The sequence below is a fragment of the Myotis lucifugus genome, unplaced genomic scaffold (assembly GCF_000147115.1).
Source record: "Myotis lucifugus unplaced genomic scaffold, Myoluc2.0 scaffold_49, whole genome shotgun sequence".
In the NCBI taxonomy this organism is placed as follows: Eukaryota; Metazoa; Chordata; class Mammalia; order Chiroptera; family Vespertilionidae; genus Myotis; species Myotis lucifugus.
The window spans coordinates 1,713,858-1,730,170 of record NW_005871097.1 but is presented as its reverse complement, the minus strand read 5'-3'; the positions used below and the strand labels follow the sequence as shown (position 1 = coordinate 1,730,170).

The 16,313-nt window shown below is 38.3% G+C and overlaps 1 protein-coding gene across 1 annotated transcript in view; it reads left to right on the top strand.

Moving 5' to 3' along the window:
* Positions 1 to 14,329, top strand: part of PPEF1 (protein phosphatase with EF-hand domain 1) — a 56,882-nt gene extending 42,553 nt beyond the window's left edge. The window contains exons 10-15 of the mRNA XM_014455677.2: positions 2,646 to 2,831; positions 4,892 to 5,034; positions 9,172 to 9,278; positions 11,341 to 11,504; positions 12,857 to 12,941; positions 13,752 to 14,329. Of these exons, the coding sequence (XP_014311163.2) occupies positions 2,646 to 2,831; positions 4,892 to 5,034; positions 9,172 to 9,278; positions 11,341 to 11,504; positions 12,857 to 12,941; positions 13,752 to 13,960 (894 nt within the window). The 3' untranslated portion in view covers positions 13,961 to 14,329. The remainder of the gene's footprint in view (positions 1 to 2,645; positions 2,832 to 4,891; positions 5,035 to 9,171; positions 9,279 to 11,340; positions 11,505 to 12,856; positions 12,942 to 13,751) is intronic.
* Positions 14,330 to 16,313: the final 1,984 nt, after the last annotated feature.

Here is a 16,313-nt window from a genome sequence, read left to right as displayed (position 1 = left end):
CCTCCTGCACACTCCCCACTGGGGATGTGCCCGCAACCAAGGCACATACCCTTGATCAGAATTGAACCTGGGACCTTTCAGTCTGCAGGCCGACGCTCTGTCCTCTCTTTATAAAACACAACTCCTTGTGTTCCATATTTTCTCCTTTATTATACTAAACTAGAGGCCCAGTGCACGAAATCCATGCACTGGGCGGGGGGGTGTCCCTCAGCCCAGCCTGCACTCTCTTCAATCTGGGACCCCTGAGAGGATGTCCATCTACCAGTTTAAAACCAGCAGTCTGTCCCTAACTGGTTTGGCTCAATGGATAGAGCATCAGCCTGTGGATTGAAGGGTCCCAGGTTTGATTCCGGTCAAGGGCATGTACCTTGGTTGTGGGCACATCCCCAGTAGGGGGTGTGCAGGAGGCAGCTGACCGATGTTTCTCTCTCATCGATGTTTCTAACTCTCTATCCCTCTCTCTTCCTCTCTGTAAAAAATCAATAAAATATATCCAGCAGTAGGACATCCCTTTCACAATCTGGGACTGCTGGCTCCTAACCGCTCACCTGCCTGGCTGCCTGATTGCCCCTAGTTGCACCCCTGCCAGCCTGATTGACACCTAACTGCTCTCCTGCCGGCTTGATCACCCCCAACTGCCCTCCCCTGCTGGCCATCTTGTGAGAATGTGGAGGTGGTCATTTTGTGACAGCGTGGGGCGGCCATCTTGTGGTGGCCATCTTGTGATGATGTGGGGTGGCCATCTTGTGACGACATGGGGGCGCTCATCTGTGATGGCATGGGGACAGCCATCTTGTGACAACATGGGGGTGGCCATCTTGTGATGACATGGGGTGGCCATCTTGTGACAACGTGGGGGCAGCCATCTTGTGATGTGAGGGCATGAGGGTCATTTTGCATATTACCTCTTTATTATATAGGATGCCAAGTCATCCTCCAAACATGAATTTATGGTATAGGAGCAAGATATCTTTCAGTTTAAAATGCAAGTGTTATTTTTATCATAAACACCAGCAAAGTAAATGGGTTCCATTTTATTTATTTGTAGGGTAGGGTTGTTCTAGTGATTGAATTTAGTAGGGAAGAAAGGAGAATCATCTTTAGGTGGTTTTAATTCTCACTTTAATCAATCATCAAAAACTCTACAAGTGTCTGAAATGTGTCTGGTGCAGTGTTTCTCCAGTTCTGACCTGGTGCCTGTCATCCCAGAGCAGTTACCCAGCCAGTTCTGTTCTTTTCTCCATCTCACTGTCTTTTCCATTACTTATACCTAGCCCTCCTTCAATGCCAAACCTATAAATAGCTGTACTATCATGTTTAGTGGGACAGCCACTTCTGGCCCTCTTCTTAAGACCCACTAGAGCAGCGGTTCTCAGCCTGTGGGTCGTGACCCCTTTGGAGGTCAAACAACCCTTTCACAGGAGTCGCCTAAGACCATCGGAAAACACATATATAATTACGTATTGTTTTTGTGATTAATCACTATGCTTTAATTATGTCCAATTTGTAACAATGAAATTGGGGGCTCACCAAAACATGAGGAACTGTATTAAAGGGTCGCGGCATTAGGAAGGTTGAGAACCACTGCACGAGAGTAACTGTACAACTTAAAATGCATGCTTCCTCATTCCCTCAAAAGAAGCACGTGGAAAATATAGACTCTTAGAATCATGGTTTGTTAGAACTTTGAGATACTTTACAAGTCTTATGGCCCAAACCTCTGATTTGAAAGATCTAGAAACTGAGATCCAGAGAGTTTTCTCAAGGTTATACATATTTAGTGACAAAATTAGTTTTTTTCACTACTGTTTAAGCTCCTGTAGGAGACATTTGAATAAAGAAACATTATACATAGATTACAGCCACAAACAGGAAGCCCCCAAATTTCTATTAAAATATTCTTAGAAACTTGGGTCTTTTGTCCTGGACATCATGTAGACTGCTTTTGCTTATTTCAGCCCCAAAAGAAAATGTTATGCTAACAAAATACTTGTGGGTTTAGTAGAACACATTGTGGAAACCAACCAGTGGCTAAATGTATTGTTGAAACTGAGATGTACTTATCAAGAGGGCATAAAGTCAAAAGAGATGCTTTAGGAGGTATTCTTGGATAAGCAGTTGTCTATATTTGTGATAGGAAAAAGGCTTCCTCACCTTATGTACTCAACAGTACAAACACCAGGGCCAAAGCCACAACTGAGAGACCTACCTTATCTCTTTGGCCATATTAAGAATACCTAATGTGTGTTCATTGTGGGGAAATGGCTATCTCCTTTGAACATGACAATTAAGTTCTTTCAAGAGAAAAGACTTTTGTAGGTTCAGCAATTGTGAAACATTTGTGATGGATTAAAAAAAAAGCCAAGGGCTGATTCTTCATGATTACTAAATATTTCTACATCAGTTACTATTATTGCAACATTGGTTATTGGGGATGAGCAGAAAGGGATTTTGGTGGCTATAAAATTAAAACTATTCTCGAAGAGGTTCATGAAGGATAAAAATATGAAACAATTTTGAAGGAAGAATGAGAAATAGTAAGACTTTGGGATAATGTGGGTAAATATTTCTGGAAAAGAATTTGGAATCTAGAAAGATAAACTCTCCCTTGTAAATAGCAGCCTAATCTGGTTTGTTGTTTTAAGGTTATCGATATTCTGTGGAGTGATCCTAGAGGGAAACGAGGCTGTTATCCAAACACATGTCGAGGAGGGGGCTGCTATTTTGGGCCAGATGTTACCTCGAAGTTTCTTAATAAAAACCGTTTGAAGCTGCTCATTAGGTCTCACGAATGTAAGCCTGAAGGGTATGAAATATGCCATGATGGGAAGGTAAGCTAACATTGTTGGTGACACCATCACAGACATCCTTCCCCTAAGCACAGTCTTTCTTCACAGGATATGTCTCACCTAAAGGCCCATGGAAAGATGTCTTCCCTGGTACCTAGAGAGAAGGCCATGCTTTGGTAGACAGAAACAGCAGACTGTAGGGCAGTGATGGCGAACCTTTTGAGCTCAGCGTGTCAGCATTTTGAAAAACCCTAACTTAACTCTGGTGCTGTGTCACATGTAGAAATTTTTTGATATTTGCAACCATAGTAAAACAAAAATTTATATTTTTGATATTTATTTTATATATTTAAATGCCCTTTAACAAAGAAAAATCAACCAAAAAATGAGTTCGCGTGTCACCTCTGACATGCGTGTCATAGGTTCGCCATCACTGCTGTAGGGTTTACATACATTGTTGGACGGGGCCTCTCTGTCCTTCACCCTAAGGGATATTTGGTTTAATTCCATCATCTTCCCTAATCCCAAAGACAGAAACTGACATGCAACACTAAGTACAAACAGAGAAAGGCTTTTACTGATCGCAAGGCAAATCTCCAGTAAGGTGGGGTTGAGAATGTACTTATCCTCATTGAGCACTTAAATGGCAGCCATGAATCCAGTTTGCTCTTTCACCTTTGCATGTTCCTGGTGCAGGGCAGAGCAACAAAATACACTTCCCCTCCACTTACTTGAGAAGGTGATCTCTAGGAAGTCATTCACTGTAGTTAGTTAAGCTGTAGCCACTAAAATGGAGTATATTGTGCTCCTGCAGTGGTGTGTGATAAGGCTAGAAGAGGTGAGGACTGAGGAACTGGTTTCTTGTCCCAATTTGTCCTGGGATACTCCTTTTTCTAATACTGAACAGCAATGAATACAAAAAGAATATAAATTTGCATGTCATTTCCTTCTATTTCAACACTTTTGCTTTTCTTAACTATATTACTACATTTCAGGCTCTGAATAACAATTGTGAGGTGGTTAAGGCAAGTATTATTTGGAGACTAGAGGCCCAGTGCACAAAAATGTGTGCACTCAGAGGAGTCCCTCAGCCCTGCCTGCACCCTCTCGCAGTCTGGGACCCCTTGGGGGATGTCCACTTGCCGGCTTAGGCCTGCTCCCTAAGCTGACAGTCAGACATCCCTCTGGCAGCCCAGGAGCCCTTGGGGGATGTCCTGTGGGGAGCAGGCCTAAGCCGCAGTTGGACACCCTTAGCGCTACCAAGGGAGTGGGAGAGGCTCCTGCTACCACCACTACACTTGGAGCCATCAGCCCAGTTTGTGGCTGAGCGGAGCTCCCCCTGTGGGAGCGCACTGACCACCAGGGGGCAGCTCCTGCATTGAGCGTCTGCCCCCTGGTGGTCAGTGCACATTACAGCGACCTGTCATTCCCAGTCATTCTGCTGTTAGGGTCAATTTGCATATTACCCTTTTATTATATAGGATTGTTGGTAATAAGAAAATGGAGAGAAAATAGCAGTGACTTATTAGGATAGGACTTGATCTAAGCAAGGTTTTTGGTCACTGAAAGATGTTACCATCCATCCTCCACTACAGCCCCAAGGCCAACTGAGTGGTCGTGGTCCCTTATTTTAGCCACTATTTCTATGCCCTTAAAGCACTGGTTTTGTGGAGTGCCTTGGGCCCTCCAAATCAGTCAGTTCCAAGCAAAAGCAAAAGACTGATACTAGACAAGTTTTATTTTGAATGCTCAAATATCACAAGAAAAGAAAATAAAGGCTTTACCCCCTTGGAAAATTTAGAATTTACAAAACAGAGCATTAAGGAGGATTTTAAGATTGAAGCTGAGATTATACTCAAGATTGCAAGGCCATACCCTGTGTGGATGAAGGCTAAAAATCAGTACTCCTGGGGACACTGATTTAAAAGCCTTGTTTCTCTCCAATGGAATCACGGGAAATCTTGACAGACATGAATGATTTGTATGGATTCTGAACTTTGTTTAATTTTTGCTTTTTTAAGACTTGAGCTATTTCTGACTTTATTGAAGGATATTTTGAGAACTACCTTTATGTAAACCTGATCCTCTTATTCTTTAATTAGGTTATTACGGTATTTTCTGCTTCTAATTATTATGAAGAAGGCAGTAATCGAGGTGCTTACATCAAGGTTGGTTTTTGTACAACCCTTCGATTTTTCCAGTACCAAGTAACAAAGGCAACATGCCTAAGACCTCTTCATCAAAGGTGTGTATACTCTAAGGGGAATTCTGAACATGGGTACTGGTGACCAAATAGAACCAACCAAAGTGACTAAGAGCCACGAGGGTGAAGACAACTACTTATTGTTTACTCATTGGTATGGAAATAGTTCCAGACACGAAGTAGTGAATACATTCATATTTGACAATAAGAAGAGCAATTTTAAAATTTATACATATCTTTAGATGGATAAAGTGGTCAGCATCCAGTCCTTAATTGAATATAAAAAAAAGGTCCCCACACCACCCAGCCATGTAACCTATAGTTTTGTCTTTTCCCACCCTCAAACAGCCCAGTCTGGAGTTACTTCTTTGTCTCTTCTTTATCCAGCAGTGTATATGACAAAAGAGTTGTGTGTGTTTCTCTATGTAATGGCATTCATAGCTTGTCTTCTTTTTCTCCCTTTAACATTATCTTTTTAACATTTTTCACTATAAAATGAATATATTAATTATTAAGAAGTGAGATATATATATATATATATATATATATATATATATATATATAATGTTAATGATCTCTCCCCCTACTTTTCAATAATCCTTTTCCCCATAGGTAACTGAAATTAATAGCCTGGTATGGACCTTCCACCCTGTTCTCCTTGCTTCTACAAAAATAGACAAGCAATTGTTCATTCATTGAATAAAAACAAATTAAGCACATATTATGTATCTGACACTGTTTTAGGCACAGGTGATATAGCAATAACCTAAATAAGCAAAAATCCTTTCCCTCATCAAATGCATATCCTAGTAGGAGGAGAAAGTCAATAAACACCATACATACATTTCTTTTTATAAAGATAGAATCACACTGCACACTCTATTCTACAACTGACTTTTTCCCTAAAGATTCTATCATGAACATCACCCCAAGTTAGTACATATAGACCTAATTTATTCTTTTTAATAGATACATAATATTCTGTAGTGTATATATGCCATAACACTTGTGAAGTGAGTAAATCTTATTCAAATAATGGCCAACCAGAATGGTTCCAGGGTTTTGCACTTAAAAACAATACTATAACAAACATTTCTCTCTGTGTGTGCATATATATATATATATATATATATATATATATATATAAAGTTTTAGTGTTGCTTTTAGGTAAGATTTCAAAATATGAGATTTATGGATTTATATGTTTAAAATGTTGCTGGATACTCCAAGAATTGTAATAATTAACAACCCGAAGAACAATATACCGTTTCTTCACATCCTCATTAGTCTCAGATATTTTTACCCTATTCTTATTTTTGCCAAGCTGAGTTTACCCATCTTATGTTTTTGGAAATTGCATTTTCTCGTCTTTGAATTTCCTATGTATATTATTCCCCCATTTTATATTATTGTGTTTTAAGAGTTCTTTATATATCCTGTATACATGTCACTTATTAGATATATGAATTGTCGAATTTAAGAAGCCATTGCCTAACCCCAAACACATTCCTTTGTTTTCTTCTAAGAATTTTATTGAGTAAGTTTTTACAATTGGGTGTCTGATCCATTTTGAGTTACTTTTTATGTATGGTGTAAGATTGGGATCCAACTTCATTCTTGTACTTGCGGACATTCAGTTATCTTAGCACCATCAGTCAGGAAGATTATCCTTCCCCCATTCAGTTGTCTTGGCACACTTGTCAAAAATCAATTGACCATAAAGGTACAGGTTTATTTCTGGACTTTAAATTGGATTCCATTGATCTACATGTCTATCCTAATGTGAGTAACACACTGTCCTGATCACTATACCTTTGTGGTAAATTTTGAAACGGAAATGTGAGTTGAACCCGGTTCTTCTTTTTTGAGATAGTTTTGGTTTTTCTGTGTCCCTGACATTTGTCTATGAATTTTAGAATCAGCGTCTCAACTTCTGCAAAAAATGCCAACTGGGATTTTGATAGGGATTATTTTGAATCTATAGATCAATTTTGTGACTGTTGCCAGCTTAACAATATTAAGTCTTCCAACCCATATTATTCTATTTATTGAGACCTTCTTTCATTTCCTTAAACAGTGTTGTGCTTTTCAGTGTACAAGTCTTAGACGTCTTTTGTTAAATTCATTTATAAGTATTTTATTCTTTTTGGTACTAAAAAGTGAAGTTCTTTTATTTTTAAAAAATCTATCTTTATTGTTGAAAGTATTACAGGTGCCCCCCCCCCCCGTTGACCCTCCCTTCCTTCCCACTCCTTTCTCCTCCCTAGGCTTTCATAACACTATTGCCTGTGTCCATAGGTTATGCATATATGCATATAAGTTCTTTGATTGCTCTCTTCCCTCCCCACTTCCTTCTAAGGATCCTCAGTATTTTGCATGCTTCCATGTCTCTGGATCTATTTTGTTTGTCAGTTTATTTTGTTCATTAGATTCCACATGTAAGTGAGCTCATGTGATACTTATCTTTCTCTGACTGACTTATTTCACTTAGCATGATACTCTCCAGGTCCCTCCATGCTGTCTCAAAGGGTAAGAGATCCTTTTTTTTTTACTGCTGCATAGTATTCCATTGTGTAAATGTACCACAATTTTTTTATCCACTCATCTACTGATGGGCACTTGGGCTGTTTCCAGATCTTAGCTATTGTAAATAATGCTGCTATGAACATAGGGGTGCATATGTTCTTTCTGATTGATGTTTTGGATTTCTTAAGATATATTCCTAGAAGTGGGATCATTGGGTCAAATGGCAGTACCATTTTTAATTTTTTGAGGAAGCTCTATAATGTTTTCCACTCCATAGTGGTTGTACCAATCTGCATTATCACCAGCAGTGTACTAGGGTTCTCTTTTCTCCATATTCCCACCAGCACGTGTTTGTTGATTTATTTGATGGTAACCATCCTGGCAGGTGTAAAGTGGTACCTCATTATTGTTTTAATTTGCATCTCTTTAATGACTAGTGACATTGAGCATTTTTCCATATGTCTCATTTTTCCATATGCCATTTGTATGTCTGCTTTGGAGAAGTGTCTGTTTAGATCTTCTGCCCATTTTTTGATTGGGTTGTTTGTCTTCCTTTTGTTGAGTTGTGTGAGTACTTTATATATTTTGGAAATTAACCCATTATTAGATGTATCATTGTCAAATATGTTCTCCCATGCAGTGGGCTCTCTTTTCATTTTGATGCTTATTTCTTTCGCTGTGCAGAAGCTGGATTTATTTTCTTAATTACATTTTTGAATGGTTCATTTTTAGTGTATTGAAATACAATTTATTTTTTGTGTGTTTTGTGCAATATTGATGAACTTCTACATTCGTTCTGTTAGTTTTTAGTGGATTCCTTAGGATATTCTATATACAAGATCATATTATCTGTGAATGGAGATAGTTTTACTTCTTGTCTTCCAATCTGGATGCCTTTACTTCTTTTTCTTGCTTAATTGCCCTGGCTAGAACCTCCACACCAATGTTGAATAGAAGTGGTGAAAGCAGATATTTTATCTTGTTCCCAATCTTAACAGGGACACCATTCAGTCTTTTATCATTAAGTATATTAGCTGTGTTGTTTTTTATAGGTGCCCCTTATCAAGTTGAAGAAGTTCCCCTCTATTACTAGTTTGTGGAGTGTTTTTATCATGAAAGAATATTGGATTTTGTCAAATATGTTTTCTGCATCTATTGAGATGATCATGTGTTTTTTGTCCTTTATTCTATTAATATGGTATATAACAGGGGTGAGGTACTTCTGGCCTGCAGACCTTATACGGCCCACAAAATCCTATGGTCTGGGCCTGCCAAGGCATTAGGGGTGGATTAATTAAATGTTTGACCAAATATAGCAGGATAATTTTGAAAAAAAATATGTTTTTATTGCCCAGCTGTTGTGGCTCAGGGGTTGAGCATTGACCTATGAACCAGGAGGTTATGGTTTGATTCCTAGTCAGGACACACCCAGGTTGTGGGCTCGATCCACAGTGTGGAGTGTGCATGAGGCAGCCGATCAATGATTTTCTCTCATCATTGATGTTTCTATCTCTCTTCTTCTGCTTTCCTCTCTCTGAAATCAATTAAAACTTTTTTTAAAAGCAGAAACTGGTGAGTAACATAGTGCATTAAAATGAAACAGAACATGATGATTTATGTAATTTTCACCTAATAATTGTTTTCTTAACATAGAGTGAACACCATAGAAAGTAGTGCCATCAGGATACTGAAAGAGAGAATGGTTTCACGAAAAACAGATCTCATTCGTAGTTTCCAACTTCAAGACCGAACTAAATCAGGTAATAAAATTATACAATGCTTACCATTTCTTAACATGCCAGGTTAAATGCAGATCTGTTTTCATTTTCTTTGCTTTCCTAAGATCTCGGTTCTCTATTTTTAATAGGGAGGAATGATAGAGATAAAATAAAATATAATTCACTATATGCTTGGAAAAAGGCGTAGTCCTCCTTTTCAGTAAGCTTCTTTCAAACAACAATCCTGAATTTAAATTCTATTTTGGTAATATGTCAGACTAGACACTCTGGAAGGCCTGCCTGTTAAGAAATAGCTAGAATCTAGAGGATGCAGAATTGTAGTGCATTTACCAGCCTCACAGTAAGTATGATAAATCTCTAGGCTGCATCTCCTTTCTTGTGAAACTGATTTTGGACTTCGAAATTCCAGAAATCTAAGAGTATAAATTTGTATTATCTTAAGCCACTAAGTCTGTGGTAATTTGTTATAACAGCAGTAGGAAACTAATACAGATGCCTACTCTCAAGACTGTTCAACATTTTACTAGGGATGTTAGCCAGTGAAATAAGGCAAGTTAAAACCATAAGAATTAGAAAGGAAAAAATACAATATCACTATGTATTAGTCAGAGCCTATTCAGGAGATAGAAACCACATCACTGTTTTGAACACTGAAACTTAGTATAAAGAATTATTAACTAGTAAAAAAATAATTAATTACTAAAAGAGGTAAAAGAATATAGGAATAGGAAGTGTAGGGAACAGTTAGTATCTCTAAGGCTGAGAGAGGGTACCCAGGGAAGGAACAAACTTGGAAGAGTCTCCTACTCCCAACCAAGGCTAAGATTCAGACCTCATCAGGGAGGGTGTGACTGTGGCCCACTGCAGGGAGAAGTTCACTGAGATGTCTCAGGTCAGAGTTGGTCTGCAGCTAGAGGGACAGGGCTGGAGAGGATGAAGCCACCCACTGTAATACCAGCAAAACTCTCTTTGAGGTGTGCACCCTGTGTCTCCCACACACTGCTGGCAAGGGAGGCACCACTGTGGTGTCAGTGAAATTTACTAGTGAGTCAAGCATACAAGAACCATTTCTTCTGCCATGTCTTAGAGTATTCTTCCTGTACCCTCTGCTGACAAAGCCTAACATTATACCAGCTGCCAAAAAAAGGAAATGTTTACAGGAATCAGCTCCAATATCACAAAACAGGGCAAGGAAGGGTACATTTGGAGCTGAGTGGTAATAAACTGATAATTAGTGTAGCTAGCAATAAACTTATAGATAATAAAACCTTAAAATATATCATTTATAATAGACAAGTACCAGGGAAGAAACCAAATAATTGATGTATGAGACTTCTAAAATAGTATTAAAAGAAATGAAAAAGAATTGAAATAAATGGGTAGATATTACTATGTTCAAGGGTCAATGTTGTCAAGATACAAATTCTCCCCAAATTGAGCTATAGGTTCAGTGCACCAAAGGGGCATGTATGGAAATGTTCTTAGCAGCACTATTTGTGATTGCCCCAAATTGGAGATAATCAGGTGTCTACCAACAGTAGAATGGACATATAAATTGTGGATATTGTTTTATTTTCTGTTTATTCAAAAGCATTTCAAATAAGCATGTCTTTAATAATCAGGGAAAATAAAGATTTATATTTTGAAAAACTACATATCATATTAGGGGATTAAAGGGTATTTAATCTGGAAAAATGAAAAGTGAATAATATGCCAAAAATGTTAAAAATAAAAGTAATCTTTTGTCCTTTATATAACTTTTTCTTTATATCCTTTTGCATTTTCAAATCTTCTATTATAAAATACTTTATTTTGTTAATCAGAAAAAGACAGCTAACACCCAAGGTCTGACTACTTACACATAACAGTAAGGGAAAGCGCTGTGGAATACCAAAGACTTTCTTTAGTTCCTCCCTTGGAGCCGTGGGGCCTGGTAGGACAAACTGGAAAGGGGAGTAGGAGGCACCCAGGCATTGAAACCCCAGGCTTCCCACTGGCTCCCCTGAGGAGGTTGCATTTTTTAAAATCAAATTATCAACCAATTAATAGGCTTTTTTCTTTTCTTTTTGGTTGTTATTGTTAGGAAAAATTTCTATGGGACAATGGGCTTTTTCTATGGAAAACACCTTGGGGCTGAACTTACCATGGAGAACCCTGAGTTCACATCTGGTTCTCACAGACGACGATGGGAATATTGACTACATGACCTGCTTCCACGATATTCACATTCAAAAACCTGTGAAAGAGGCAAGTGAAAGACAGCCCTGGCTAAAACCTGGTTATAAACACCCTTTGGGCAACCTGTAAGCGTAACTTGGTCCTTTGAAAAGTTGGGAGTGGAATCATCTAATGGATGTGAGTGGCAATCTTAGGAAAGGCCTAAGAGGGAACTCGCAGGTGCATTGCGGTCTATTCAGGAAATGGGTGCATTCTAATGATAAGCAAAAAAGAGAAAAAGCTTCTGCAAGCAAATCATGTCAAATGTGTAATTCCTCTCTTAAGTGCTGTCCTGCAGAAGCACAGATATGACATCCAGTCTTTCATATTACACTCCCTTTAAAATACTCAGCATATTCCCTATTAAACTGTGAGTGTATAGTCTTACTGACATGACATCTTATACCTTAAGGACTTTTTAAAAATATATTTTTATTGATTTCGGAGAGGAAGGGAGAGGAACAGAGAGATAGAAACATCAACGATGAGAGAGAATCATTGATTGGCTGCTTCCTGCATGCCCACCACTGGGGATGGAGCCCACAGCCAGAGCATGTGCCCTGACCGGGAATCGAACTGTGACCTCCTGGTTCATAAGTTGATGCTCAACCACTGGGCCATGCTAGCTAAGCACCTTAAGGACTTTTAAAGTTTAGAATCCTTTATTAAAATGGAAATACCTCAGGAAGAGCTGTCAGACCCTCCCCTCCCATACTTATTAATTAATGACTCATCAGCAATTAGTTATAACATTGGGCTGAAAGTGAGCTGGTGGGAACTAAGACTGGAGTGATTGCAGGGGAGGTGAGAGGTTAAGAGAAGAGAGAGGAAGTAAAAGTGCAGGTGGGAGCCTCAAATACCCACAGGAAGGAGACTTTGGGCCTCACTTACGAGGCAGTTTACCATGGTGACTGAGCTCATAGGCCTTGGTTTCAGGCAGCTGCGATTCAAATCCCACCTACCAGCTATATGAACCTTGGGAAACTTACTTTACCTTTCTGTTCTTTAATCTGTAAAATGGACATAATAGTAGTTCTGTTCCTTGAGGCTGTGTTAAGGACTGAATGAAACAACCCACAGAAAAACTCTCAGGGCAGAGCCTGGCACACCACAAGGTATTCTCAATAAATGTTGGCTATTGTTATTTACTGCTTCCTGATTTACTTTGGCCCTGTCCCTTGGGGAGTGCAGACGGCAGACCCGAAGAGCATGGTATTCTATCTGATTAAAGAGGGTTGGGCCTCCAAGGAAGGCTTGCCTTTTCAAATAGCTATCTAAATCCCCTACTTTGAATTGGTGATGGTGTTTTATGCTTGTTATGTTTACTAAAATTGATCTGTTATTAATTCTATGTTTTAACACTTAGAAAATCTTTATTTTAGGCTCAGTCAGCTCTCATTGAAACTCTGTACAGATACCGATCTGACCTGCAAATCATTTTTAATGTCATTGACTCTGATCACTCAGGTAAAGGAACTTTGATTAGTTCACTAGCAGTGAGTAAAGGTTAGTTTGTTTCTCTGAAAACAGAACTCTGCTTTCATCTATTGCATACTTTATCCAAACTTGATTTAACTTTGGGTAGGGGAGAACTCACCTTTAATGCTATTGATATTTTAGTTTGGCTACAGACTGTATTCAAGACTATATAGTCCTATATAGGCCTATGTATCCATTAGTCAGACAAGAATAGCTCCTTTTATAAGTCACCAGCACAGATGAAAAGATAATTCACTGTCCATTTAAACATCATAGTTATTCCTGGCAATAAAAATCATTCCTAGAGTTCTGATTCTATTTTTGGGACTGAGGGCTATGGAAACTCATTTTCTGCTTAGCTTTGATGCCCAATTACTTATTTTCAAACTTTTTTTGCTTGCAGAAATACTTATTTTTTCATTAAATTAATTTAGGGTGACATTGGTTAATAAAATTATATAGGTTTAAAGTGTACAATTTTATGATACATCATCTGTATATTACATCATGTGCCCACCACCCATATTTTCAAACTTTAAAAAATCATCCAATAATCCTTAACTACAGAGATTATTGAACACCAAAAAATTAATGGTCAAAACACAAAAGTAAATTATGGCCTATAAAAAATGACAGGGCCATTATTTGCAATGCTCTTATTGAATCCCAGCATATCTTTTCCCTCTGCATGTTAGTGAACTTCAAATTGGGACTATTTGATCTGTATGGCTACCATACACCCCTCCCTTCGGTGGGTCTTAAAATGAACACTCACAGCCTTCTCCTATATTCTTTTAGGTCTTATCTCGATGGAAGAATTTCATTCCATGTGGAAACTTTTTTGTAGTCACTACAACCTTCATATTGGTGATTCCCAAGTTGATGAGCTTGCTGAAAGAATGGACTTGAACAAAGATGGAAGCATCGACTTTAATGAGTTTTTAAAAGCTTTCTATGTGATACACCAACTTGACAACTTGAGCAGATCAAACACCCAACTTGCTTAATAAGAAGTAGAGCTTTCCCTCCTTATGAACATAGTCACGAATACAATCTTTTGCAGTACCAGTAGTAGAAAGAAGTAGACCCCAATTTCTGCCATGAGCAGATGTGTAATGTGGGTATTAGAAGTACCTAGTAAGCTATTTTGTTAAGACTAGGTTAAATGTCAGCTCCAGTGGTAGGAATCACACATTTCTAGATAGAAACTGATTTTGAGCCTAGTGTTGGTCTCTTTGATGTCCACCTACCAGGAGACCGGAGCAGTTTAGAAACATACTAAAAGAAAGAAACCTATAGAACACGGAAAAAAACTACACCATCTGTAAGTGGCCCAGGAATAGGAGGAGGAATACTGAACTACTAATGTAATAAAATATTTCCAGCTTTCAACTGTAATCTTCTTTGGTGATACCATAAACCAGTAATTCTTAATTGTTGGGGAACCACCCTTCAGGGTTGGGGGCTGTATCAGATTCTCGGGGTAAGCTGTGGGAATGTATTATTTGAAAACATATTATTTTGTTGTTCGTTGGAGATACAAAGTGAATACTTTCAGTTTGAGCCCTGCCTTGAATATGGTTTAACACCTTCATTGGTAATATGAGGCCTTGTGTGCATACATTGTGCAATTTATTCTGCTATTCTGATGGCATATCAAACACAATAAGAGATTTCTGTTTAAAGGCAAATGTATTTTAATTTTTCTCTAAGTTTGAGAACTTCTAGATCTATCAATATGCCAGGGTAGATATATTCCCTACAACACTGCCTGCTATATACACCAAAATAATGGATAAAATATAACAAATATATTTTTAAATGTATAACTGAGCTGGTAGGAAAGTAAAAGAAAACCCTATGGAGAAGGAAAAAAAGCATAATTAAAATCATAGCAATGTTAACATTAGACAGGATAGACTTTAAGGCAAAGAATATCATTAGGCATAAAAAAGGTCATTACTGAATGCTAAAAGGAGTGATTCACCAGGAAGATATAATAATTATAAACATGCATATAATAAAAGAGCTTTAAAATTTATAATGCAAAAATTGACATAACTATTAGAAGAAATAGAGATTTTGAATATACCTATCAGTAATGGATCATGTAAATAAATTAGTATATAGAAGATTGGACAACACAATTAATCCACCTGATTATGTGTGTGTCTATATGTGTATAAAAATTGATCATGTATTAGACCAGTGATTTTCAATCTTTTTCATCTCATGGCACACATAAACTAATTACTAAAATTCTGCGACACACCAAAAACTATATTTTTGCCAATCTGACAAAAAAATAGGTATAATTTTGAATCATTCACACCGGATGGCTGTTATTGTGTTGGCTGTTGTCATTTTTTTATTTGATAACATAAGGGAAAAGAGATCAGTGCCCCTGACTGAATGACCAGGTATTGCATGTTTTAAAAATTCTTGCAGCATGCCAGTTGAAAATCACTGTATTAGACCACTAAAAATATCTCAAATATCAAGCAATCAGTAACAAAGATACTATATTCTCTGATCATAATGCAATGAAATTAGAAACCGTATAAGAAGATAATACTAATAACCAAAAAAGGATATAACAAGCTCTAGCAGAAATTACTAAAAATACTGTGAATGACTTTATCCCAATAATTTTTTAAAAATTGGAGAATGGATGATTTCCTAGGGGAAAATATAATTTACTAAAGCTGACTCAAGAATGAAAGGATCTGAAAGACACATAAACAGTAAAGAATGTGATGGCTTTGTAATGTGTCAACTTGAATAGGCTGAATTACATTTCTCAGAATTCTCTTTCTTGTATGTTTGTGGTTAAGGCAGGCCATGAGGGAGATTTTTGAGAGAGATGCAGGACAAAGGGAAGCACAGTCATTGTGTAGCTCCTACAGTGTTGTTGAGCTGCTGATGCACCTTGTTGGTGTGAAGCCCAGCCACGCCTGCATCACTCTACATTCCCTTGGATCCTGTCAGCTTCTCTGACTCCTGGGCCAGGTGTGTGTTTAGTTCTGTGACAAAGGGCCCTGGCTTCTGCAGAATGACCTGTTCACCAAGGCCATAGGTGATAAGAATGGACTGTGGCATCAGTCCATACTCGTGGGGTGCCAGTTAGAGCCTGTGGGTTTGAGCCTGCTTCAGATCTTCCCTCCTGAATGCCTGCCCTGTGGGCTTCAAGGTCCAGCATCAGGTATGGTGTCTACAATCTGACAGAGCCTGCTTAGCAAGCTTCCACATTTACATAAGTTACTTCTCCTAGTGCAGTGGTCGGCAAACTGCGGCTCGCGAGCCACATGCGGCTCTTTGGCCCCTTGAGTGTGGCTCTTCCACAAAATACCACGTGCGGGT